Source organism: Cucumis melo, chromosome 7 (genome assembly GCF_025177605.1).
Source record: "Cucumis melo cultivar AY chromosome 7, USDA_Cmelo_AY_1.0, whole genome shotgun sequence".
NCBI lineage: Eukaryota > Viridiplantae > Streptophyta > Magnoliopsida > Cucurbitales > Cucurbitaceae > Cucumis > Cucumis melo.
The window spans coordinates 1,995,010-2,022,220 of record NC_066863.1 but is presented as its reverse complement, the minus strand read 5'-3'; the positions used below and the strand labels follow the sequence as shown (position 1 = coordinate 2,022,220).

Here is a 27,211-nt window from a genome sequence, read left to right as displayed (position 1 = left end):
AAACATTCGAACCAAATAGAAACAAAACTTAATTAAATAAAATTGAAACTAAACCCAAAATCAAAATCTTAGGAAGAAATTTTTTAATTTATTTTTAATAATAAAAAGGAAAAAAAAAAAGGAGACAGAAAGTGTAGATGTGATCGCGTGAAATTGCTTTTGGCATTAGGGCTTGGCACGAGGCTTTCTCATGGGCCCACGTGGGTACTGAGTGGGCAGGGCCCATCATCAAGAAGAGATAGCGCATCGAATTACCCAATGGATCATTATGTCTTCCACATTGCTATCCCCTCATTTGCCTCTGCCCCCACTTCCCCCAACTTCTGTACCCATTATGCCCTACATCGCATCTCATTTTATTCTTCTCATTCTTCTTTTTACAAACCTCCATCTTATAATAATAACAATGCTCTATTGAATTTCCCATCCATTAAACTCAATTTTGTTTCATTTACAATTAATCACATCCTGACTACAATGCCACCACCACCCATCTTCAAATTAATGGAAAAATTAATTGCAAACGAAACAAAATTCAGTTTACGAATGGCGAATTCTCCGTCTCATTTCATTTTCTACATCAACGATTAGTGGATTTGAGAAAAAAAAAAGTTCCCCCTTTCCATTTTGCCCAGAAAATGACCATTCTGCCCTCACTGGGTTCTTTGATTTCTTTTTCTTTCAGGGTATTTAAGAAAAACCGCAAGGAATTTGTGTATGAGATTTTATTTTTGGCTCTTCTTTGCGACTTGAAGTTTTATGGGTTTTTGCTTTTGGTTTTGCTTCTCTCAACCAAGGAAGCTATCGTTTCTACTTCGGATGGAAGATGGTTCATGGATGGTAACGTTTTTCTTTTTTCTAATCTATTTAACATTTTAGTTTTGAAAATTTCAGTATTAATACTATTTTTGAGAATTTGTTATAGAGGAGATTCAGTTTATAATGTTTGAGAAATTTAAAAATAATGTAAGTATTGTATTCTTTGTTCATATATCCAAGTTTTTTTTTTCCACGATTCCCTTTCACTAAAGATTCATTTTATTAAATAATTGTTTAGTTTTTAAATAAGTATTAAACCTAATGTAATTAAATTTAAGAAAAATTATATTTTTAGTTTCAATAAATTTTTAAAAGGTACGTGGTAGTTCATGAGTTTGAAAATTTTACATTTGTAGTGTCCAGATTTTAAAGTTGATTCGTAGATTTGTTTCGTGTCTAAATTTTGAAAATATAAATTTTTTAATTGTTGAGTTTTTAAAAATAAGTTTAAAAATAATTATTTAATATTTTACATTAGAGATTAAAAATATACATTCAAACCTAAAGCTCAATGTAGTCGGTAAACGAAATGTTAATTACATAAATATAGTTTTTTTGTTTTATAATTTACAAATGATCAGGGTTATAGTTTACAAATGATTATCGCAGGTAAATTCCATGGTGATTTCATTCCTATATCTTCTAATTTTATCCATACTTCAAATCTTCACAAATCACTTCCTTCATAGAATCCGAAATCTTCCTCCAAGCCCATTTCTTTCTCTACCCATTATAGGCCAACTATACCTCCTTAAAGCCCCCCTCCACCGGACCCTATCGGAAATCTCCCGCCGTCATGGCCCAATCCTCTTCTTCCAATTCGGTTTCCGTCCAGTACTGGTCGTTTCATCTCCGTCGGCCGCCGAGGACTGCCTATCCAAAAACGACGTCATCTTCGCCAATCGACCTCGTCTTGTTAGCGGCAAATACCTCGGGTATAATTACACAAGCCTCCTATGGGCGCCATACGGAGAGCATTGGCGAAACCTCCGTCGAATCTCGTCGTTAGAAATCCTTTCCAGCCACCGCCTCCAAACGCTTTCAAGTATTCGCGTGGATGAAGTCCGTAAGCTGATCCGGAGACTGTATAATGCTGAAAACGACGTCGTAGACATGAGGACAGAGTTTTTCCAATTGATGTTCAATATCATGATGAGAATGATCGCCGGAAAACGATATTATGGGGAAGCTGTGGTAGCGGACTCGGAGGAGGGGAGGAGATTTCAAGAGATACAAGAGGAAACGTTTCGATTAAGCGGCAAGACTAATTTGGGGGACTTTTTAAGAGTTGTGAAATGGGTTGGATTATCTAAAGGGATTGAAAATAGATTGAGGGAGTTACAGATTAGGAGGGATGATTGGATGCAAAGTTTGATTGAAGAACATCGGAAGAAAATGGATAATGCTCATAGTTCTTCTTCTTCTTCTATTCAAGGTGATGCTAAAAAGACTATGATTGAGGTTCTCCTCTCATTGCAACAAATGGAACCTCAGTATTATAAAGACGAGTATATTAGAGGCCTCATGCTCGTGAGTTAACCTGATTTCTCTCTTAACTCAATTCAAAACTCACAATCAAATAGATTTTGAAATACTGTTTTAATTGGAATTTTAAAATTTGCTAGAAAATATGTAATCAAACTCTATTTTTCATTGAATCTACTAAATCGTCCCTAATAAAATTGGATCGTTGTAGGTTTTGCTATTAGCCGGAACAGAAGGTTCCATCAATACAATGGAGTGGCTTCTTTCACTATTACTCAATCACCCACACTCTCTTCGACGGGCCCAAATGGAAATCGACAACGTAGTTGGAAAAACTAATCGACTCCTGGAGGAATCGGATCTGACCCACCTTCCTTACCTCCGTAGCCTGATTCACGAGACTCTTCGAATGTACCCGCCAGGCCCATTATTGATTCCACACGAATCATCGCAGGATTGCCACGTTGGAGGGTTCCATGTCCCAGCTGGCACAATGTTATTCGTCAACGTATGGGCCATTCAAAACGACCCCACCGTATGGGTGGAGCCGGAGAAATTTAACCCAGATAGATTCAAAAGCGATGGAGAGGGGTTCAAATGGATGCCATTTGGGGCTGGGCGTAGGAGGTGTCCCGGCGAGAGCTTAGGACTTCGTGTCGTTGGATTGGTCATAGGATCGCTAATTCAGTGCTTTGAATGGGAGTCAATGGGCGGAAAATGTATTGATATGAGCGAAGGTGGTGGATTGACCTTGCCCAAAGCTCTCCCCCTCCGCACCCTTTGTCGGCCACGTTCAAATGCCACACATCTGCTTTCCCAAATCTGATTCAAAATGCATGGTCTTGTTTAGTTTGTACAACAACTTTTAATTCTGTACAGAAATTTGACATATTTTAGTAGTTGAAAACATCTACATTATTTTCAATTTGTTGACGTCCTATTTTCCCTTTTTCTTTTGCCTCTTTGTTTTTTGTAATGATTGGTCGATGTCCTCTATTTTAGTAGAAGCAAAAGTACTCTTCGTGAGATAATGTTTAAATTGAGTGAATGATGAAAGAAAGAGCATCATTTATCAATTGATACTATGCTCTTCTAAGTACGTAAAATGACAAAATTCCGGCTATATCCCGCTGTCTCCATCACATCACAATTCCCCATTATTTATTTTTTCTTATTTAATATTGATATACTAACACATATATGTATGTATATGTATGTACATATGTATGATACATGTACATGTATATGGATGTAGATACATAGACACACACATATATATATATTGATTTGATAAAAACAACCAAATTTTATTCTTTTTCCAACCAGTGTCCCACTAGTTCTTGTAAACCACCACGTAGGAAAAGAAATAAAACAAGAAATGTATTTGTTTAAACATACGGAAACAACTAAACACCACCTAGAAAAAGAAATAAGACAAGAAATACCGACCACTAGAATGACTGTTGTCGCCTTTAATTTCATTTAAATACTTTGGTTAAACTTTCATTTCAAGCTAAAAATATTGGAACTTGGACAAAGAGTCGTAAGCTAAAGGGTATGGGAGTCTTGGGATCTATATTTGTGTACTTTCCGTTGTTCTTAGTGTTGTATATATTAATAGAGCATCTTCTTCACAAGATTAGGAATCTCCCGCCCACACCTTTCCCTTTACTTCCCATCATCGGCCATCTCCATCTCTTGAAGAAACCCATCTATCGGACTTTGGCGAAGATCTCAAACCACTACGGTCCAGTTGTGTATTTTCGGTTTGGCTCACGCAAAGTTCTTGTGGTGTCGTCTTCTTTCGCTGCTGAAGAATGTCTAACCAAGAACGATGTTGTGTTTGCGAATCGACCTCGTCTCATCATATCCAAGTGGTTTGGATACAACAATACGAACCTCATATGGTCTTCCTATGGGGACCACTGGCGTAATCTTCGTCGAATCTCCACTATTGAAATTTTGTCCACCCATCGCCTTCAAATGTTCTCATCGGTCCGTCTCGAAGAGGTCAAGTCTTTGATTCGAAGACTTGCAAATGATGAGAACCAAATTCATAACATGAAGAATGAGTTTTTTGATCTAACGTATAATATGATGTTGCGAATGCTCGTCGGAAAGCGGTATTACGGTGAGGATGTGGACGATGTAGATGAGGCAAAGATATTTAGACAATTGCAAATCGATTTGGGTCAATTGGGTGGCAAGTCCATTTTACAAGATTTTATCCCACTCGTGTCGTGGATGGGATTTGGTTCGACTTTAGAAAATAAGATAATTGAATGTCATGTGAAAAGAGACACTTTTATGCAAAATTTGATTGATCAACATAAGAAAAGAAACTTTGATCAAAACAATTCTAATAAAATATATCAAGATGGAAGAAGGAAGACGATGATTGAAGTATTATTAGAACTACAACAGTACGAACCTGACCAATATACTGACGAAACTATTAGAGCCTTAATGTTGGTAATTAATATTCATTTCTTAAATTTATGTTTCCTGGTTCAATTCAATTGTGTTTATTCTTACCCTTTTGGACTTTATCTTGATAAATGTTTTTAAAATAATTTTTTTTAATGTTCATTGTGTGTTCGGACAGATTTTGCTGGCTGCAGGTACAGAAACATCAGTTGTCACAATGGAATGGGCTCTATCACTTATGTTGAACCATCCCGAATTTTTAAAGAAACTTCAAAACGAAATTGACAGTCAAGTTGGCCACGACCGTTTGATTGATGAGTCTGACATGGCTAACCTTCCTAGCCTACGTGGCATCATCAACGAGACCTTTCGAATGTATCCTCCGGCTCCATTAATGGTACCACATGAATCATCAAAAGACTGTATTGTTGGAGGGTATCATATCCCACGTGGCACTATTTTGTACGTGAATTTATGGGCCATTCACAACGACCCTAAGATATGGGACAACCCAAGAAAGTTCAATCCAAATAGGTTTGAGAGTTTGGAAAGTGAAAAATTCGGGTTCAATCTAATGCCATTCGGGTCGGGTAGAAGAGGGTGTCCAGGAGAAGGATTAGGCCTTCGAGTTATTGGGCTTGTATTGGGCTCATTAGTCCAATGTTTTGAATGGGAGCGTCCTGGGGAGGAGTTGGTGGATATGACTGAAGGCATTGCACTCACTATGCCTAAGGCTCATTGCTTGCAAGCTAAATGTACGCCTCGACCCATTGTTCACCGTCTTCATCTATCTCATAAAATATCCAACCCATGAGCAATAATTGAAGTCCCCTTTTTAATAAAGATCATTTTGTTCACACTTACAACCTCTGATTAGTTGTACATATCATTCTTATTCAATGATATATAATTTTTCATTTGTTGATCAATAATCAACTTACCTAAGGTTCTTTTTTTCTTCCAAATCTTAGGAACTAAAACTATCATTTTAAAACTTAGGAAATCTAAATCTAATAGACACAAACACTAAATCTTAAGAATCAAAAGTGCACTTTCTTCGGACTAATCTACCAAATCAAGTCTAGAAATTAAAATTAAGAATTTTTTTCTTTAAAAAAGAGTAGAATTCATGTACGTAAACAAATGAATCCAATTTATTTTTCTAAATTATATTTTTTCTCTATGTCATGAAAAAAGAAAGTCAAATTATATATAACTCAACCTACACTAAAAGTATAACGATATGGTGTCCATTAATATTGAATTAGAAATATATATAGGGTCCATTAAAATATTAATGAATTATCTATTATGGTACTTTGTTGTCAAATGGCTTAAGCCTAGAGGTTGGTTGAGCTTGTGTGTCCTTCTCTCATTGGTTGATTTGGTTATATATTCCCTTCTTGGGTTCATCTAGTTGACCATTTGAACAGCCAAACTCAACCCCATGGCCATGGCTATGGGAGCTCTCTTTCTTTACATCCCTCTCTTTCTTGTGTTGTATTTATTAACAAAGCACTTCCTTCACAACATCAGAAACCTCCCCCCCACCCCTTTCCCATCACTACCTATCCTTGGCCATCTCCACCTTTTGAACAAGCCCATATACCGCGCTCTATACAACATCTCCAATCGCTATGGGCCGGTCGTGTTCCTCCGCTTAGGATCTCGTTCGGTCTTGATCGTGTCGTCGGCTTCAGCAGCAGAAGAATGTTTGACTAAGAACGACATCATCTTTGCAAACCGGCCTCGTCTCCTACTATCAAAGTGTTTCGGATACAACAATACAAATCTCGTATGGTCGTCTTATGGGGATATTTGGCGTAACCTTCGTCGAATCTGCACCGTTGAAATTTTGTCAACCCATCGCCTTCATATGCTTTCTGTTGTACGTTTTGAAGAGGTTAGGTCTTTGATTCAACGACTCGTGAAGCGTGAAAACCAAGTAGTTAACATGAAACATGTGTTTTTTGATCTATCTTTCAACTTGATGTTGAGGATGATTGTTGGAAAACGTTTTTATGGCGATGATGTAGATGATGTTGAGGAGGCAAAATTATTTAGGGAATTACAAGCTAAATCAAGTCAGTTGTCTGGTAAATCTAACATGGGGGATTTTATTCCATTAATGTCATGGTTGGGATTCGATTCGACTTTGGAAAAAGAGATGATGGATTGTCAAAATGGAAGAGACGCTTTAATGCAAAGTTTAATCGAGCAACATCGAAGAAGAAGAATTGTAGAAATCGACGATTCTTTTCGTGATGGAAGGAAGAAGACGTTAATTGAAGTACTTTTAGAATTGCAAGAATCTGAACCTGAACAATATAACGACGAAACTATCAGAGGGCTAATGCTGGTAATTCTCTCTCTCTCTCCTCTTATCATTTTACACACAGATTAACAATATACACTCAAAAGTTCAACAACCTATCAAGAGTCTACACCCTAAAAAATAAACTTCACATTTTTCTCAAAATTAAATACATCATAGATATATGAAATTTTGAAGATGCTTACCCTTTTTCCTATTATTTAATTAAAGTTTAGCTAATATGACATTTGCAATATCAATTAAACTATATACTTAGTGACATCAGTTTTGGTGTAAGTCAACTTACATTAAAATATTAGGAAAAAACGAAGATTATTAAAAACAATACAATTACACACACATCAAAAATATAAATTAATATGAAATCGGCAAGAACATGTAATCAATTGTGATTCCAAAATATAATTTTTTACAAATTGATTTTGTCAAATAGCAAATGGCTTCAAGTGTACAATAATTATAGAAACTTCTTGGGAACTCAGAAGTTTGATCATGATGAAAACAATAATTTCACGTCTCATTCTCTAATATTTATTAAAACAACCTACCAAATCACACCTCAATAAGTTAAAATATATATCATTAGTTGGAAGAAATTTTTAGGAATAAAAAATTTGTCAAACTATTAATAAAGATAGCAAAAGATAGACTTTAATGAATGACATATTGTATTGAGTATTTGGACAGCTTATGTTAGTAGCGGGTACAGAAACGTCGGGGAGCATAATGGAGTGGGCTTTATCTCTTCTCTTAAACCATCCAGAAATTTTAAAGAAAGCGCAGATTGAGATCGACAATCAAGTTGGTAACCAACGTCCGATTGAAGAATCCGACATGGCACGCCTTCCTTACCTACGTGGCATCATCAACGAGACACTTCGGATGTACCCTCCAGCTCCATTACTAGTACCTCATGAATCATCACAAGACTGCTCTGTTGGAGGCTACCATGTTCCACGTGGCACGATGTTATACATCAACATATGGGCCATTCAGAACGACCCCAAAATCTGGGCCCACCCGAAAGAATTTGACCCCGATAGATTTAACGACGTGGAAAGTGAAAAATACAAGTTCAATTTGATGCCATTTGGGTTGGGGAGGAGGGGGTGCCCAGGAGAAGGCTTGGGCCTACGAATGATTGGGCTTGTGTTGGGCTCGTTGATTCAATGCTTTGAATGGGAGCGTCCTACCGAGGAATTGGTGGATTTGACAGAAGGGATTGCAATCACTATGCCCAAAGCCCAAAATTTACATGCTAAATGTAGGCCCAGGCCCATGATTGTTAATATTCTCCCACAAGCTAAGTCCAGCCCGGCCCGTTGACTATATTGCATTGTACGGGTAACGTAGGGGCTAAATCTATGTTAAGCTTTTTAATGCAGTAATAATAATAACAATACGGATAGCGTTTATTTTCTTTTTCTTTCTCTCTTTGTTTTCATACAATGCGTTGTTTATAAGAGTTAGAAATAAATAACAAATTGGTTTATAGCAATTTAGTCAACGTTTGTTGCATATTAATATTCTCCCACATGATTGTTGCATATTAATATTTAAAATACTAAATTATTACCAAACTAAAGAATGATAAATTGCAATGTTAGAGATTTAATCTTGAAACTTTCTAGATAGTTTCAAAGATTAATAATTAAAAGATTAAATTTGTAGGGGGGATTAAAAGTGATTTTGCCCGTTGACCGTTCGCCGTCGTCGTATATTTCCATTCTGCCGCTATCGTGGCTTCATCTGATTAGCGAATTGGTTTGCGAATATTTGAAATCATACGTTATTTTTTTTTATATATGTTTTGTTTTGTTTTGTTTTGTTTTTTTCTTTTGAAAAATAAGAAAAGAGTTTAATTGCTTAATTTCGTTCATTGTGGGTAATTTGGAGGCAGGCGGGGAGGGCATTTCACCGGGTCCTCTCTGCGCCAATTTCCGTCATTTCTCCTTCGTCTGCACCGTCGCGTACGGCTCACCGGCACACCATGTCTCCGACCTGCGACAATTCATATTCTGCCATTGTCTTCTGTTGTCTGGTTGGTTTTAATCTGATAGGCATGATTCTTTCCTCTTCTGTGGACTCTAGAGATTTAGATTATCAGCAACGCCCTGTGCTTCTTCCTCTCTATATCTCGCCCACGAATTCTACTCATCGGCGCGTTTTCGACCGTGATCACCGTCTCCGGCACCTGCAGAACCTAGTCAAGCCCCACTCCTCAAATGCTAGAATGAGACTCCACGATGATCTCCTTACCAACGGGTCCGTCTTTCAGAAATTTTCGACTATACGTTTCTGTTTTAGAATTTCTTTTATATGTTTATTGAGAATTGGAGGTTTTGGGCATTTATATTCGTAGGTATTACACCACTCGTTTATGGATTGGGACTCCTCCACAAGAATTTGCTCTTATTGTTGATACCGGAAGTACTGTGACATACGTTCCATGTTCTAACTGCGTAGAGTGCGGGAATCATCAGGTTTCTTTCGGTTGATTGCTGATCTGCGTTGTTTTCACTTTCAGTTCTGCTCTCTATAGCTAAATATCTGCAAGTTGTTTCGTCGGTTCGAATTTGGGCTTACAGATACTGATACTGTTACTTGAGACGTTTTATCTGTAAGTCTATAACTGTTGAGTACGATGTAAGCATGAGATCTTAGAATTGAGCATAGTCGAAGCGCTGATGAAGGGGAGATTAGAGATCGCCCATCTGATCGATCTGGGATTGTCGCTTCTTACTTGTTTTTCTTGGAAATGACTCTCTGTGTATGGATTCTCAAAGATAAAAACAGTTGGGGCCAAGATAAAAAACTACCCTTCGTTGACCAACGGTCAATTAACGCTAATGTAAACAGTAAAAGACTTAAAAGGAAATGAGTAAGTTATGGTAGCTGTTTACTTAGGATTTATATCCTAAGAATTATCTTAACAACCAAATGTATTACAATCTCTCTTGAGAATACCTCGGAAAAAAAAAAACGTTATTGATAAATTCTGGTCTTAATTGATCATTTCAGGAGCTATGAAGCCTTCAAAATAATTTTTTCGTGTGAAAGTTCAAATCTCATCCAATTTACTTAGTAATCTTGCAAATTGTTTAGCGGATAGTTGTTGTGAGGTGCTGCATTTGGAGATCATGTTAGATTAGTCTTTTGAAGCTAATGCATGTTCCCTTAGAGAAGTTGCTTTAGATTGATTGTCATAGTCTATATATATACAACAATATTGATTGTCATAGGCGTCCAGATAGTTTAAACTACTGACATCTCTATTAATACCTGATAATCTGATATAACTTGTTAAAACAAGTTTCGCTTGATTCATTTTTAGACCATGCTATTTTTAGGATCCGAGGTTTCAACCAGAGTTGTCTAGCACATATCAACCTGTAAAGTGCAATGTTGATTGTAACTGTGATGAGAACGGAGTCCAGTGTACATACGAGAGACGGTATGCGGAGATGAGTACTAGCAGCGGTGTGCTTGCTGAGGACGTCATGTCATTTGGAAAAGAAAGTGAACTCGTACCCCAGCGTGCTGTCTTTGGCTGTGAAACTATGGAAACTGGTGATCTTTATACCCAACGTGCTGATGGGATTATGGGTTTGGGCCGTGGTACACTCAGTGTGATGGACCAACTTGTTGGAAAGGGTGTTGTGAGCAATTCATTTTCATTATGTTATGGAGGGATGGATGTTGGTGGGGGTGCAATGGTTCTTGGTGCGATCTCTTCACCCCCTGGTATGGTATTTTCCCACTCAGACCCATCTCGAAGGTATGGTAGTTTTGAATCTGCCTTTGTCTTATTCATTTTCACTGGTTTATATTTGTGTACATCTCATAGATACAGTCTAGCTTTGGGATGGAAACAGCCCATATTATAATATAGAGTTGAAGGAAATACATGTTGCTGGGAAACCATTGAAGTTGAATCCGAGGACTTTTGATGGGAAGTATGGTGCTATCTTGGATAGTGGAACTACATATGCTTATTTTCCAGAAAAAGCCTACTATGCGTTCAAGGATGCTGTAAGTTTTTTCAACTTCTATATCTAATCTCTGGTTGCTAATCTTAAATGGTCTTGCCTTCACCCAAAGGATATCAATTTTGTGCTACTTATGATTCCTTCTACTTAAAGGCACCCTTGTGCTTATCGCAATATTCTAGCTAACTCTCTGTGCTCTTCTACTCTCTGGGGTTTATCACGTCCATCTATAATACAATCTGCTGTCATCAATAAGGTTCAGTATCTCATTCATTCTGCGTTATGGTATGGAATATTGGAACACGAACACCTCAAAGTCATTGGAACTATACAAATGCTTGTTGAGAAATCTACTATAAATATATTTGGATCTTCTATGTGTTAATCAGATCGATCAAGTGTTGAGTTTACTCAGTCCCAATATTTCATTCTCGTGTCTCATTATCTCATCTTTTACCATTCTGCATTGATTGACTATGTTCTTTACCTTTATATTTTATCATCGAATGAAGACTTCCTCAAGTAGTTCTTTATAATCACATTTTGATGAAACTATCCATGAGCTCTTACATTGTAATCACTTCATTTGCACTTCAATACATATTTGGAAATCTCTTCAATACGAATATAATCGTTATGATTTGCAATTCATTCTTTCATATACTTATGGCTGTCTTCTTGTAGGCGACTCAATAGACTTGACATAGCTTTTGTTATTGACTCCCAGTTTAGAGACTGGTGGAAAAAACATGTGGGAGTTGGCACAGTTTTATTTTATTTTTTAATTTGAATGAACACATCTGATCTACTGTTGAAATTGATACCAAATTCATCACAATCTCTTCTATTTAGCGAAAAGATAGAAGTGCCCTTTTCAACGACTTTCCGTAGGTTTTGGAAATACTAAATTTTTTGTTGAATTAAATGGTTTCTTGACTTGATACACATTCCTGGTTTTCTCCTCCGTTCTATTCGGCAGCTCTTTATGACAAAACATGGTGCATCCTTGTTAACTTATGGTTTAATTTGCAGATAATGAAGAAAATTAGTTTCCTGAAACAAATTAATGGTCCTGACCCGAATTTTAAAGATATTTGTTTCTCTGGTGCTGGAAGGTATTTCTATTTCTTGCTAGGAGCATCTTATTTTAGGTTTATCCTTTCTGGGTTGATTGTTGAGCATTTGTTTTTTTGTGCTAGGGATGTCACTGAACTTCCAAAAGTTTTTCCGGAGGTTGATATGGTTTTTGCCGATGGACAGAAAATTTCACTTTCTCCAGAGAACTATTTATTCCGGGTATTCATCTTTGAGTTAATTTTTTCTCTCCCTCTCTCTCTAATGAATTGTTATGATGTATCTAATTTTCTATATTTTTTCGTAAATTTTACATAAATGGTATATACTTTCTTCTCTCATCAACCATCTCTGCAGCATACAAAGGTTAGTGGTGCATATTGTCTGGGGATCTTTAAAAATGGGAATGATCAGACAACACTTTTGGGAGGTATGGCAAAGTTTCCCTGGATTGTGAATAATTCTCTTTTGCGCTGTATACATTGTGTTTCTCTTGCGTTTTTTGTGGTTGTGTATATATGATGGTTTTATACTGCACATTTTGATAAAACTTAGGTGTTTAATAATCACAATTATCAAAGTTAACAAAGCGAAGTTGTACTTAAGAGTAAAGCTGATGGTTTCTTTCCACCGGCAGGAATTATTGTTCGTAATACTCTTGTCACTTACAACCGAGAGAACTCCACAATTGGGTTTTGGAAGACCAACTGTTCTGAGCTGTGGAAGAATCTGCATTATCTTTCTCCTGCTCCTCCGCCAGCTCCTTTACCTTCCCATGTTCTGAATACGAGTAAAGAAGTTCCTCCACCTGGTTCTCCAAGTGTGCCATTTCTTTCTGGTACGGTTTTACTGTTCATTTATATGAATTTTGCTGTTTATTGTTACGAGTTCTCTCTATCGACCTTAATGAGGACATGTTTTGTAGATAATATGGATTATGCTATATGTTTGTAGATTCATCGAATACACCATTTTGTTTGGTAGATGATTTGGTTTCTGTATTTGAAAACTGCTTTTTGAATTCTATGATCCAAACTGTGAAGATCTTAAAACATCGTTTTTATGTCTTCAGTATATCTAGGTTATGCATTTGAAATTTTAAAAAGCAGAATTTTATTAAAAAACGATAACAATGTTAATTAATATACTACTTCATGTTGTAAATTCAATTCATTTTTGTTTTAAATTGAAATATATACTATGTAATAAATGATGTGAAAAAATAAAAATTATACAATTTTTTAACATAAAATATGTCCGTAAGTTAGTTAATGATAGTTTATATTTAACCTAATATTTTCGTGAACAAGTACTACTAGTTTTATGGTTTATAAATGCATTATCAAACACAATTTGAACAAATGCTTAAATTGGAATTCAGTTTTTGAATTTGATATCAAACAAATATTTGAAAACAATAACTCTGTTTTTTAATCGCTTGTATTCAAAAATTTTATTTTGAGATTGTCTACAAAACACTTCTCAAGTAACTTACCTTATTTCTTAAGTTGAAATTTCTTCTTGCTTAATGGTTTCAAGATTATGATCCAGATGACTTTTATTTCATGTCGTATTTATGTACTATTTCTGCTATATTTTCTTGTGTTTTATGTTTCCCTGTGTTTCAATGTATAGGTGAATTTCAGGTTGGAGTGATAACATTTAATATGATGCTTCATGTCAACAAATCCTCCGTGAAACTTAACATCACTGAGCTTGCAGAATTTATTGCCAATGAACTTGAAGTTAGTGTCTCACAGGTAATAGTGGTTTTAGATTTAACTTTTTCACCCTTCATGTTATCTCTCGTCGACTCTTGGCACTATCATCAGTATTAGTAATAGTTTGATTAGGTGATTTTTAATTCTTTCTCGAGATAATATCGTAAAAGGCAAAAATTAATAGGGTGAACTCAACTTAAGAGGAGTTCGTATACTTGACTTTATAAAGACTTGCACTACTGTTGCTATATCTTTATGTTTCAAGATTTGCTTACACAATACTGCCAATTGTCTGATCTTAGGTTCACGTGCTGAACTTTACGTCTGGGGAAACTGATTTCTTCATTAGATGGGCTATCTTCCCTGCTGACTCGGCTGGTTATATATCTAATTCCACGGCGATGGTAAAAGTTCTTAGTCCTTAAGTGCCCAGGTTATTTATATGAAGAAAGCAAATTGGAATATCATTAGTTAGCTATTTCTTTACTCTAAATGATGATTTGCAGGACATAATTTCTCGCTTGAAGGAACATGACTTGCAACTTCCTGAAAAATTCGGAAGTTATCAGCTGGTTGAATTGAATGTTGAACCCCCGTTAAAGAAGTGAGATACACTCCCGAATGTTATACTTTCAGTTCTTACTGCATTTAAAAGCACACATAGGGTTCCACTAGCATATTACTTATGTTTTTCAAATATATCATCACTGGATCGTGGGCATTTGGTATTAATAGGTAAAAAGGTTTTCTAAAGAAAGAGCAATGATTAATAAACATTAAAAGGTTTTCTAAAGAAAGAGCAATGATTAATAAACATTAAAAGGTTTTCTAAAGAAAGAGCAATGATTAATAAACATTATGCTTACATTTACTGACTGATTCTCAGCGAAAGTTCCTTCAAAGCTTAGCATTCACATCTAAACTGCCGCAACTGCTAATTACTTGTCGTATCCGTGTTATGTTATCTGTCTTCTCATATATAGATAATTTGCTTTCACCCCGGTAGGTTATATGGTCTTAAAAAGAATGCTATCAATTAGTTATATTGATCTCGTTAGCGTGTGAGTATGCATATGTTACTTCACAGTCTTGTTTTCTCCATCATGTAAACTTTTTTTTCCCTGGTCTGGATTTATACAGGACATGGATGGAGCAACACTTCTGGTCTATAATGACTATTGGACTAGCAGTTACCTTAGTAGTTGGATTGGCCGCCGGAAGCACATGGTTGATTTGGAGATATAGACGGAGGGACATGAGTTCCTATGAGCCAGTTGGCGTAGTAGGACCTGAGCAAGAGCTTCAGCCGATATAGATCCTAATTTTCCCCCCTTTTTTGGTTGAAGTCATGGTTCTGTTTATCGGATGTATAGTTTAGAATTAAAGAAAAGAAATGATTTGGTTAGGGAGAGAGAGTGGAGTTCAAAATAGCTTTCTAAAACTGAGTGTATAATGGTAGTGTCACACTGTCGCTCATACCATCAAATATTTAGGACTGTAGAAGGGATGATGATATCTTGTACACTGATAACGAGTTGTAGTAAAACCACAGGAAGAAGGAAAAAACATGAATTTGATTGGAATGAGATTTGTATTTGAGAAATCGAACCAGGGACAAAGTTGTACAGCCTTGATCTGTTGCCATTGCCCATTATTATTACAGGTTGGTTTTGAGAATATTCGTTTGACTCATGAGGTAGATTTGTTGATTTATGGACAATAAACAAAAGGCAAACATATTATACGAATCTTTTGTAATGTAAACAAAAAAAATTGTGTCACTTCACTTTTTAAGGTTGTACATTGCTTACAGATTACAACATTAAATTCTGCAGTTTTTTATCAGAATTTTGATCATGTTTGCCCCTCACAGTCTGTATTGGTCCCAATTCAAATATTAATTTCTTTAAAGTTCTTAGAAGTATCAAATCATATAAAAATAATAGGCTAAATATCTAAAAAAACACAACAGGATAGAAATTGAGACTTGATGGGCAGACTTGGAAAGGGTGCGACAATGTTTGGTTTTCAATTGCTGTTTTTTGTCATTGTCATTATTTTTTAATTTTCAATTCTAGTAGATTTCTTGTTACAAAGATGTTTAGAAACATTTATAAAATGTCCGAGGGTAATATTACAATTTTTAAAAGATTTAAAGCATATCGAACACAAAATACAATGTTTATTAAAGGATATTTTCCCCCTCTAGTTTAGCCAAAATAATATGGTGTATTAGATTGTTGTTGGAATCACATTTTTGCCCCTATTACAAGTACAAGTAACCTAGTAAATATAGGAGGGGCCTAAGAGCACATATGTCACATGTTACATGACCCACCCCTCCCATGGCCTATTCTCAAAAACACATATATCAGCTTTATATAAGTGATAAGATAACACAACCCAATTGAATTTGATATTAAACCAAACGCCATTTCCACCATTTCCACCATTTCCCCCATTTCCCCCATTTCTTGGATGGGTAGAGAAAAAGTAAGAGAGAAGAATCAAAAGAAATGTAATTTTTGGGGAGAAGGAAAATCATGTTGTGTCGTATCCTCCCCAATGATAAAGCGTATGACATCTGAGATAGGCTTCATCATCTTTTAAGCAGCTTTGTTTATTGGTATAAAAAAAAAAAAAAAAAAAAAAAAAAAAAAAAAGAGATGTGATAAATCACCAATCACAAAGCTGAGACCACATGGGATAATATCCATTAATAAAACCCAAATACATATTCCAAAAATCCAAAAAAAGAAAAAGAAAGAAAAAAGCAATGAAGTATAGATACGTACACAATCAAATACGACTTGTGTGGAGGAAGATGACTTTAGCGGTAGAGCATATGTTGTAGAGGCAAAAAAACAATAGATTCGCTATGCTGCTGTAAAGCGATTTACTTTGGAGAGATGGACAAAAATACCCCTAGCTAGACCTAGTGGCTATGGGTAAAACTAGTCGGCGAGATTTGCGGTGAAATAAGAAGCGGGTGATGGGGGATAGTGTAATCCAGGGATAAGTGTAAGTGTTAGGTAGCTGCCAAACACTGCGATTCCAAAGGGGAAACTCCCAACTACAATTTGACAAATTTTGTAACCCCTTACTGCAAACTCTACTATTGTTGTCTCTTAATCTTCAATCTCTTACTTTAATACATATAAAATAGAAATACAATACACACACACATGTAGTATTTTGTTCCCATTACGAAAAGAAAGAAAGAAAGAAAGAAAAAGTATTTCAAAGTAAAAAGAAAATGGCGCGGGAGAAGCGCATGGCACGCTACTAATGTCCGGGAGTGGACCCTAGCATTAATCTACACATTGCCCTATGATCTTTTTTTACTTTTTGAATTTTCCTTCTAAAGTTTGGTATGGTGTTGACCAAACACGACCCTTCTATTGGCTTTTACCGTTGCTCTCTTCTGCTCCTCCAATCCAACCCTATCTACCCTTTTCACTTCTTCTTCTTCTTCTTCTTCTTCTCACCATTTCTCAATATTTCTCTGCCTGGAGCTATTGGTGTTATTTATCTCCTTTCTTACTCCAGGTTTCCGTCACAGTTAACGGCGGCCCCCTAGTGAGTATTATTATTGAAGACAAAAGACGACGACTCAGATGACCCAGATCGTAATTATTTATTAAAATACCCTGAAGCTGGCTACAGTTTTGCTTTGTCTACCAGTGTAACTCCATTTTTTTATCATTATTATTGTTACCTTTTGAATCTTCTTGTTTCCTTCTGCGAAACGGCCTCTCTGTGGATTTGTAGCTATTTGATAGTGAGTTTTATACACCGTTTTTGCTGCTGATTACGATATCCTTCCCATCGTATCGTTCAAGAGCTTTTCTTCTTTTTTGCTTCACTCTTCTTTGTCCGATAGTTCCGATTTGAAATGGAGAGGAAGCAAGGTTTTTTCTCGGCGCTAAAGGGGGAGATAGTAAGAGGGCTTTCACCTGGAAGGTCAAGAGCTAAAAGTCCGGCGAGAAGTGCGTCTCCCATGTCGGGTTTACTACGGCGGAGAAAGAACCACCAAATGTCGCAGCCGGAGTTGGTGATTGAGAGATCTGGGAGCTTAAGGCCGGAGGAGGCATTGTCTCCCTTGAAGGAAGGGCCTGATGGGAACGAGAGCAGAGAGTCTAAGGAGGGTAAATGGGGAAACTGGATGAGGGGTCAGCTTTGTAGGGCACCTTCGGCTGTTTCTTGCTCTGCCCAGAAACGATCTGATCTGAGGCTGCTGCTTGGAGTTTTGGGTGCTCCGTTAGCTCCTGTTCATGTTAGCTCCACAGAGCCTCAGCCCCACCTCGCCATTAAAGACATCCCCATTGTTAGTCCTAATTTTTCACTCTCTTCACTAACTTTTTCCACTGAGAAGTCTTGTCTTCATTTATGTTGTTACTCAAGTTTATTCTAAAATTAAGATCTCTGTATATATAAATACTTTTTTATGTCTTCAAGATAATCGTGCTGTAGAGTACACAGAGAGAGATCTTAATGTTTCTGTCTCGTGTTATTTTTCCAAGATGAGATGTATGGTTTGTTTTCTGGATACTGAGTTTTCTGGATTTGTAGTAGATAATAAATCTTCATGGGGTTTTTCCTGCAGGAAAATTCATCCGCTCAATATATATTGCAGCAGTACACAGCAGCCTCGGGAGGGCAAAAGCTTCAAAACTCTGTTAGCAATGCTTATGCCATGGGAAAGGTGAAAATGATAGCATGTGAGTTTGAAACAGCTAACAAAGTGGTGAGGACTCGAAATTCCTCCAAAGATGCAGAGTCAGGTGGGTTTGTCTTGTGGCAGATGAAGCCTGATATGTGGTATGTTGAGCTTGCTCTGGGTGGTAGCAAGGTTCATGCTGGTTGTAATGGGAAGCTAGTGTGGAGGCACACACCTTGGCTGGGCGCTCATGCAGCCAAAGGGCCTGTTAGACCCCTTCGCCGTGCCCTTCAGGTGACATATCAACTCACTTCAGATTATCAATTTGGCTTTCTCATTGAAGATTTCTTTACGAATTTCATTATCTGTGCAGGGACTTGATCCAAAAACTACAGCAAGCATGTTTGCTAATGCAAGATGCATTGGGGAGAAGAGTGTTAATGGCGAAGATTGTTTTATCCTCAAGCTTTGTACAGATCCTTCAACGTTAAAGGCAAGAAGTGAAGGACCTGCAGAGATAATCAGACACACTATGTTTGGATACTTCAGCCAGAAATCCGGCCTTCTTATACATTTAGAAGATTCACATTTAACTCGAATCCAAAACAGTGGAAGCGATGCTGTCTATTGGGAAACCACAATCAATTCATTCCTTGATGATTACCGACCAGTAGAGGGTATTATGATTGCTCACTCCGGTCGATCTGTAGTAACGCTTTTCAGATTTGGGGAAACAGCCATGAGCCACACAAAAACCAGGATGGAAGAAGCTTGGACAATTGAGGAAGTAGCCTTTAATGTCCCTGGTCTGTCCATTGATTGTTTCATTCCCCCTGCTGAACTTAGATATGCTTCCATGAGCGAAGCCTGCGATTTCTCCCGAGGACAAGGGTTGAAAAACGTCATGGCAGCAGCAGCGTATCGTGCCAAGGTCGCAGCACTAGAGAAGAATCACGACAACAAGGTCAAAGTTATCTGGAAACCAGATATCTGAACCAGCAGTCAACAACAACTCCTAGCAAGCAAGCAAGCAAATGCTTTGCAAAGCAAAGTGACAACACTAACTATTTAGAAGAGGATCCAAATCCAAGGTAGCAGAACTTGTGGTCTATTTTACGCGGCAAATTGTAAATAGATCAATAGTCATTCTCACACATTTTATTCGGTGATCGAGCGACTCGCTCTCTCCTGAATCTTGGCTTTTTATATTTAGCCTTTCTTGTCTTCAAATCCAACAGAAAATCTCTTTTCAATCGAATCACCATTGTTTTCTCTCTTGCAATGTGAGGAGTATTAGTAAATGTAAATGGTCCTTTGCTCTTGTTTTCTTAAGGGATTGTACTGATAGTACAACTTTAAAGAAGGAGCATTGTGTCTTAAGTTTCAACTTGAAATAATGAGCATATTTGTTCATCAAGATCAAGCTTCAAGTGATAGTTAGGTACAGCATTTATCCCCTCTTTTTTGCCATGAAGGATGGTGATGCTTCAAAAGAAATGTCATTATATGAAACGTCACAATCTGTTTTATTTTATTAAGATGCAATACAAAGTTCAAAAAAATGTTTTATATTAGATTAAGATTATAGTGGACTTCCAAAACATAATAATGATGAACAATATATAATTATTAAAGATGATATTGAGAATTCTAAGGACGTGTACCTCGTGATAAACGCATTTATATGACTTGGATATTGGGTGTCTAATCATTCTTTCTTTCCATTAAAACAAAAAAAGAAACTCATTTATTTCTTTATTTCCTTCCCCAATTTGAAAAATAAAAAATTAGAGAGTGATCCTACATGCTTTCTCATCTCATAGGAAAAGCACCTTTGTTAGTTTCAATGTTTCAAGGAATATGTTCGTCTAATCGTCGAGTACTAAAAATATACGTTTTTTTTTAGTCTTTAGTTTTATATGAATAGATCTATTTGGTTTTCCATCTTTCAAGATGTCTCCTTTCTTTTAGTTCTTGAAATTTTAAAAATAGAGTTAGCATGTCTTTGAATAACTTTATTATATTATTTTAAATTATTATATATAATTTCAAATTAGAAGAATAATTTCTAAAAATAGTTTTTTTTTTTTTTATTATTTTTAAGTATCGTTCGATTATTTTTTAAAAATAAAAAAACGTTACTTTTAAGACCTTTTAAGCTCACTTTGAAAACTGAAAGATTAGAAAAATGTGTTTTAAAAACATAGGGATGATAAAATAAGTCTATTCTTAAAAACTTGGAAACTAAGATTGTGCATTTTTAAAAGGGACGTTAGCAAAAATAACCAAAAAATTAATGATAATAAGACCCATGTCACTACATTTTCTAAATTGCAAAAATAGTATATTTAATCCTTTGTCATATTTGCAATATGCAAAAAAGAGGTGTTATAGGCTATTCTTTTATAATTTCTTTTTGTTATCTGATAGCAATTTTTCTTTTTAAAACCTAGAAATCAAATGAATATATTTATTAAAACTTAAAGACTAGAAAGGTAATTTTTTCAATATAAATTAATATATTTGAAAAAAATCGCATTGGCATAAGATATTTGTTTAATTGATATCTATTCAATGGATTCGTTCCATCAATATTTCGTTCTAATAGCATAGTTCATAAACTTTATGGTGTAGACATATAACGTTACATTCTAAAATAAAAGACCAATAATTAATGTGAGAATGAGCATGGTTGAACTGCATATGTGTTGGCAAAAGTAAAAGTCCAAAATATTCTTTTACTATTAAATATCTTCCCTTAGATTTTTCCAAATTTTAAATAAAGATAAAAGATGACAAATGAAAATGATTATAATTCTAAATTTTGTATCACAACAAAATGCACAAACTTTTAAATACATGTTAAAAGAAAGCTTCACTCTCTAAACGTTAAAAAAACGTTTAATAAATCTACAAATTTACTAGTTTATGAACTCGATCGATAAACTTTAAAATGCATAGACATGTTCAAAACTTACTGAAGTTAAAATTGCCTATTTTAAACATTAAAATATAAGTTCGAATACTTTCGGTTAAATGCATAATCTTGATTTCTTTTTCTTGAGTAAAGTGCAAAAACTACCTTTAAAATATGTGTAGTAGTTGTACTACACTCCCAAACTTTTAATTGTAAAAATTAAGCTTTCAAACTTATACACATATTAAATTAAGCCTTCAAACTAAAATAATTGTAAACAATGATTAAGGTTGAGTTATGAATTCTCTAACTCTTATATGTTAGTGAATTCATATCTTAACACTTAGCATCGTCTTTGATCAGTATGACAATGACCATCAACAAAGATTCAAAAAGCAAACAGTACAATACTACATGTTAGAATTTATCTTCGTGAACATGTCTTCTCCTGGAACGATTATAGGTCACAATGGTACTTTTAAGAGGGGTGTCTATGGAAACAGTGAAGCTTTTATTAAGTTCAAATGCAAGATTATCTCATAAATGTGACATTTACTCTCCGTTTGAGATCGAAAGTTTATATCCCTATCAGGATAATTAAAAAAGAATTGTATTAGTTATCCATAAAAGTGGTACTAAGTGTAATTATACCAAAATTTACACGGATCGTTCTACAAAGGAAATCCCTTATCGCTGCCGCTGAGGTATACAATGAAAACGTTCGATCTCAACATCTCTTTCCGCTCGAGCTAATTGTCGTTTCTTCTTTCAATTTTCGCACCCTTTTTCTATTTCATTCTTGATTCCACTCGTTTCTCCGTTTGTGGCGTCTCAGCTGCGAGCAATGGTACTCACCAACTTCAATGGAGCTGGCGTTGGATTCGGTACGATGGGTTCAATGATCTTTAGTTCGTTGTGATATATTTTCTACATTTTTATCTTTTCTCTGTCTTTTTAACTGATTCTTGCTGTTATTCTTTTTATTTGGAGGTTTTGGTGTCGGTTGTGGGTTCGGCATAGGATGGGGTTTCGGAGGTATGTGTCAGACCCCAGTAATTAAGCATCGTTTCTTTTTCGGGCTTGGTTTTCTCATGTACCTTTGTAACTTTGGGAGCTTGTTCATGATTTCAGGCTTTTTGTTTATCTGCATTGTTTCCTAGTTAGGTTGGATTTAATATATTGGCTATGTGAAGTCGGCTGAAAGGAATTTGGGGAATATTATGAAATGAATGCTACAGAACCCTGAGGCTTTTGAATTATGAATTGGGAAAGATTTGTGTAAGCAACACATATCAGAAAGGGGGTTTGGGTTTGATGATTAGTTTGTCTTTTGAAAATGATTTGTCATGTTCTTGTTAAGCTATAGTTGGTGCTTGGCAATGTAATGACTGGCTGGTCCGAGATATACCAAGTTAACAAGTTATTTACTTGGATTAAAATTGAGCCTTTTCTTTTGGCAAAAGTGGTGAAGATGGTGGAGTTGCTTTGTGATTGGTAGGGGCAGAACAACGAAATGTAAGGCTGCAAGTTATAACTATACTGTACTTGTAAACTCATATGCTTATGAATTGGTTACTGCTGATATATCGACATCATTGATTTAAAGATGTCTACATCTAGCCACAGACATCACTTGGAATTCCAGTGCAACCTCCAACAGCGAGTAGTTCTTGAATACCCCATGTATTATGTTTGTATCAATGTGTGTGAAATCTATCGTTAAATTTGCACTAAAAGAAGTATATATACCTGTTGGGTTTTTGTCTTGTTCAATGAGAGCTTTTACATCAGTAGTCGTGGAGTATCTTGTCTTGGCTATTGAAGGATTAATAGTTTTTGAGTTTAACGCAGGGTTCTTATTGACAACTAAGCCAACCCCATGATGACCTATGAGTTTTTTTAACATCGGAAGTTGGAAGGAGTCGAACACTTCCGCAGATTAATTGAAAGCGTGTAAGCTGCCTTGGATACCTATAGGCAAGAATCTTGACGGGATAGAAACAAAATTCTGTGCTTCTGTTGCAACTCTTGTTTCGCTATTTTGTTTAAGATATTAGAGGAGTCTGGAACTTTAAGTTGGTCACCATCCTCGATATTCGAATGTTGTAGGACTAGATGGGTTGTTCCGTGTGATTAGTTGAGGTGCGTGTAAGCTGATTTAGACACTCACAAATATAAAAGAAAATATACGTAATACTATCTTGTTCCCACATTGCTATATAGAAGACTTCGTTTTCAATGATCCGTTAAGATTTCTTCTGCATTAGAACTGGGTTTTAATTTCTGCAGAGTAGCCATGGAAGTTATGGTTCTGCATTTGACTTCTTAGATCCAGTTGTACATTCCATTGTCTCCCTTTAAATTTTCCAGACACATTAGTCTTTAACATGGAAGATATAGTTTTATCTGCCATTACATGCCTCACCTGAATAAAGATGTTTCTTTTACAGGAATGCCTTTGAACTTCTTGGGCCTTGGCGCGGGTAACCAACTAGAACACTCGTACCAACTATTTTCCTTAAAGACATTCATCTCATTGAGCTTTGCTTATTTATTTTGTAATCCTTTTCTGTAGGTGGTGGGTGTGGCGTTGGATTAGGACTTGGATGGGGATTTGGCACAGCTTTCGGGAGTAAGTATCGGTCCTCAAGGATGATATTTCAGGGAATGGAATTCGACAGCAAGGATCAAAATCAGAGTTATGATATCAAGGATTCGAAAGATTCATCCAGAAATTCCAGAAAACTTTGAGCTTAATATCTCCCTTATTATTGGCTAGTTTAATTAAGCCTTCAGCATTTTGGGCTCTTTTGAACCCTTTTTGGATGGAATTGTGACAACATCTGATCGAATACTTGCACCGCACTACATCTGATTGTATAAAGATTACCTTTCTCTTGTCCGCTAACTTTTCAGAAAAACAGTAAAGTTGGTAAAACTCCTAACCGTAAGGTCACTCACGATCTCTGCACCAATCTTCATGCGGATTGTGCTTTCAACCTGAATTACTTTGCATGGTTTCAAAAGCTTGTGGGATCCTTGGCGGTTACTCTGTTCATTCTTTTGCTTTCTTATATATATGTAGCGTTATTTTTTCTTCCAGTCGTGCAGTTGCATTTAGTTAGCGAATAGACATGACAAGAAACTATTTGGTGCACATCCTTTTCTGTCTTTTCCTCTTCAATAATGTTCATGACGCTGCCAGTACAAGAAAATTGATGCTTGGGAGTGATGTGATTACTCATGAAATGGTAAATAAACTTCCAGACTACTCAAACTTTAAAAACGAAGTTCACCTTTTAGAGCTCATGGTTGGAGGTTATGGGGGAGTATCGGCTGGCGGTGGTGTCGGGACTAAGGGAGTCTTTGGCTCAAGTTCTGGGTCTGGTGGGACTGGAGGTGGTGGATTTGGTGCGGGAATTGGTTATGGATCGGATGGTGGCTTTGGACCTGGAATTGGGTATGGCTCAGGTTCAGGCATTGGTGGTGCGGGTGGCGGATTCGGAGGTTCAGTTGGCATTGGAGGTGGTGGTGGAGTAAGTGGGTCAGGTGGTATTGTGGGCAGCGGTGGCGGTGGATTAGGCGGTTCAGGTGGCATTGGCGGTGGAGTAGGTGGGCCAGGTGGTATCGTGGGCAGTGGTGGCGGCGGACTAGGCAATTCTGGTGGTATTGTGGGTGACAGTGGCGGTGGAGTGAGTGGGTCGGGAGGCATGGGTGGTGGCTACAGTGGTTCGGGAGGCTCGGGTGGTGGTTATAGTGGTTCGGGAGGCATGGGTGATGGAGCTGGTGGTGGTTATGGAGGCAACACGAACAGCCCTTGATCGATGAGTAAAGCGTATTTGAGCAACGACAACTCTATATCGAGCTTAATTCATTGCTAAGATGATAAACTAACAAGTTTCTTAATTAAAAAGACAAATAAAGACAATTGTTCCGTTTATGTTTTTATGATTAACACAACAGAGAAAAGAACACCACCTTTTTTCTAGCCCTGAATTTGCTCCACACAAATTTTCCCTTAAAAGTTCTTTTTTTCCGAGTTTAAAAAGATGGTATCTAATGATATCATATACACCTCGTAAAGCTTAGCTCGTCGAATTGATCTTCTCCAAGACTTGCCATTTACTAAATTAACTGTCCATTTCTTACTCCACCTCAAGAATTTCATTCCCTTAAATAGGGAAATGGAGAGTATGGAATGGTTGATTGAAACAGAATTTCATGGACCATGTAGTTAGAATGGGTATGGAGCGAATATGATAAATTATCTTCTCTTTTAAAGAAAACAATAGTTGCCGATTCACTGCACACTGGCTTGAGCTTGCGTGGCTCCACCATCCCTTAATTTTCATTTTGTCATCAGCTTCCTCGCACACCACAAACTATAGTGCCTTGCAGCTGTATTTGTATTATCTATTTAACTCCGTTCTTTATCCACATCATTAAGCAAACCGTGCCTTTCTCTTCTGAGTGTCCTTCAGACTCAGCCATCTCCTATTTCTTTGCAGACCAAGTGTTTGATAAGATTCTCCCTCTACAATAACCCACTCTTCCAAGCTTTCTATTTTACCCATAGCGCCATGTGTTGTCTGGACGTGTCACGGCATGATCAAAACTTAGCGCTAACTCGCCACATGTGCTCGTTTCATTGGGTTAGAAGGCAGAAGATGAGACAATTTTGAGTGTTTCCTTTTCCAATTTCCATGTGTGAACGAGGTGGATAGTTTTCAATACCAGAACTTCCCCAACTACTCCATTAATTGATTGCACCCACTATGCGATGCCGTTTCCCTATCCTTTACCACTAATAGAATAATCTCTGTACAGTGTTTTTCCACTTTTACTCGTGCTATCATCACTGGCTCCCATTTTATCCGACGGCAAAGAAACTCCCTATATATTTCCGAAGAGTTCTTCTCTGGGGTGACGTGTGGTTGATTCTGAATTTGAAACCCTTCCTGTTGATAGAAATGGGCGGAGGCAATGGCCAGAAGGCTAAAATGGCCCGGGAGAGAAACCTGGAAAAACAAAAGTCGTCAAGAGGTAATTAATCAACCTCCCACTGTATTCTTTCAGTTTGGCTTTGTGAAAATGATTTTCGAAGCTCATGTGATTGCTCAAAATATACGTTGTATAAACATAGATTTCATTAGTAGATGGCTAGATCAACCAAATCTAGCTGCTTTGCTAATTTAGATATCGAGTATGCTAATTGAAATGATTATTACTATAACCCTGATTATTTTCTTTGTTCTTTGTGGGCTTTTGATGATTTCTCCTGTATAAAGTTTAGAGTTGATTATGATTGTAATGATTTACACAGGAAGTCAGCTGGAAACAAACAAGAAAGCCATGACAATACAGGTAAAATTCTGAGTCTGATCTGATGTACCTAATTTGTTTCCTTGAGAGGGACATTAATAGTGACAATTATTCCTTGTTTAGCTTGTTGGTTGAAATTTGAAGTGTTCATGAAAGTGGGTTATTATGAATTGTTGCAGTGCAAGGTATGCATGCAGACATTTATATGTACAACGACAGAGGTGAAGTGCAGAGAGCATGCTGAAGCAAGGCACCCAAAATCTGATGTATATGCTTGTTTTCCTCATCTTAAGAAATGATAATCAATCAACTTTTACCTTTATCCTCTCTTCTCTTCTCTCTTTTGCCCAAATGCTCCTACAGGCTACACGCCTTTCAATGTAATAACATATGCTTATGGTAAAAAAAAATTAAATATATATACATACATATGTTAATAAAGCTTCAAAGATCCCTTCCTTA

At 36.6% G+C, this 27,211-nt stretch overlaps 8 protein-coding genes across 10 annotated transcripts; all 8 read left to right on the top strand.

Moving 5' to 3' along the window:
- The first annotated feature begins 396 nt into the window (after positions 1-396).
- LOC103493585 (cytochrome P450 81Q32-like) lies at positions 397-3,229 on the top strand. The gene is made up of 3 exons (XM_008454396.3): positions 397-840; positions 1,429-2,349; positions 2,516-3,229. Exons 1-3 carry the CDS (start codon positions 760-762, stop codon positions 3,128-3,130), a joined length of 1,617 nt encoding a protein of 538 aa, XP_008452618.2. The 5' UTR covers positions 397-759; the 3' UTR covers positions 3,131-3,229.
- Positions 3,230-3,861: 632 nt separating this feature from the next.
- On the top strand, positions 3,862-5,545 carry LOC103493892 (cytochrome P450 81Q32-like). The gene is made up of 2 exons (XM_008454846.2): positions 3,862-4,776; positions 4,910-5,545. The coding sequence occupies exons 1-2, from the start codon at positions 3,862-3,864 to the stop codon at positions 5,543-5,545; spliced, it is 1,551 nt and encodes a 516-aa protein (XP_008453068.2).
- Positions 5,546-6,169: 624 nt separating this feature from the next.
- Positions 6,170-8,437, top strand: LOC103493587 (cytochrome P450 81Q32-like). Its single transcript, XM_008454398.3, has 2 exons — positions 6,170-7,090; positions 7,754-8,437. The coding sequence occupies exons 1-2, from the start codon at positions 6,179-6,181 to the stop codon at positions 8,390-8,392; spliced, it is 1,551 nt and encodes a 516-aa protein (XP_008452620.3). The 5' UTR covers positions 6,170-6,178; the 3' UTR covers positions 8,393-8,437.
- A 425-nt stretch (positions 8,438-8,862) lies between these two features.
- LOC103493586 (aspartic proteinase 39-like) lies at positions 8,863-15,453 on the top strand. The gene is made up of 12 exons (XM_008454397.3): positions 8,863-9,331; positions 9,429-9,549; positions 10,417-10,844; positions 10,942-11,098; positions 12,088-12,170; positions 12,255-12,351; positions 12,487-12,559; positions 12,767-12,967; positions 13,765-13,889; positions 14,153-14,254; positions 14,357-14,454; positions 14,991-15,453. The coding sequence occupies exons 1-12, from the start codon at positions 9,057-9,059 to the stop codon at positions 15,163-15,165; spliced, it is 1,935 nt and encodes a 644-aa protein (XP_008452619.2). The 5' UTR covers positions 8,863-9,056; the 3' UTR covers positions 15,166-15,453.
- Positions 15,454-17,215: 1,762 nt separating this feature from the next.
- LOC103493588 (uncharacterized) lies at positions 17,216-19,927 on the top strand. Its single transcript, XM_008454399.3, has 3 exons — positions 17,216-18,177; positions 18,457-18,804; positions 18,884-19,927. The coding sequence occupies exons 1-3, from the start codon at positions 17,746-17,748 to the stop codon at positions 19,502-19,504; spliced, it is 1,401 nt and encodes a 466-aa protein (XP_008452621.1). The 5' UTR covers positions 17,216-17,745; the 3' UTR covers positions 19,505-19,927.
- A 2,021-nt stretch (positions 19,928-21,948) lies between these two features.
- On the top strand, positions 21,949-24,392 carry LOC103493589 (protein TRIGALACTOSYLDIACYLGLYCEROL 5, chloroplastic). 3 transcript variants are annotated; one of them, XM_008454402.3, is made up of 5 exons: positions 21,985-22,131; positions 22,263-22,311; positions 22,418-22,462; positions 23,878-23,910; positions 24,003-24,392. In XM_008454402.3, the coding sequence occupies exons 2-5, from the start codon at positions 22,272-22,274 to the stop codon at positions 24,176-24,178; spliced, it is 294 nt and encodes a 97-aa protein (XP_008452624.1). In that variant the 5' UTR covers positions 21,985-22,131; positions 22,263-22,271; the 3' UTR covers positions 24,179-24,392. The 3 variants fall into 3 exon arrangements, with proteins under 3 accessions (XP_008452626.1, XP_008452625.1, XP_008452624.1); XM_008454404.3 differs by lacking the exon at positions 22,418-22,462 and having other exon boundaries at positions 21,949-22,131; XM_008454403.3 differs by lacking the exon at positions 22,418-22,462 and having other exon boundaries at positions 21,970-22,311.
- A 168-nt stretch (positions 24,393-24,560) lies between these two features.
- On the top strand, positions 24,561-27,211 carry LOC103493591 (uncharacterized protein At2g23090-like). Its single transcript, XM_008454406.3, has 3 exons — positions 24,561-26,470; positions 26,751-26,791; positions 26,929-27,211. Exons 1-3 carry the CDS (start codon positions 26,398-26,400, stop codon positions 27,046-27,048), a joined length of 234 nt encoding a protein of 77 aa, XP_008452628.1. The 5' UTR covers positions 24,561-26,397; the 3' UTR covers positions 27,049-27,211.
- LOC107991221 (glycine-rich protein 23-like) lies at positions 24,562-25,248 on the top strand. Its single transcript, XM_017045801.2, has one exon. It carries the CDS (start codon positions 24,562-24,564, stop codon positions 25,246-25,248), a length of 687 nt encoding a protein of 228 aa, XP_016901290.1.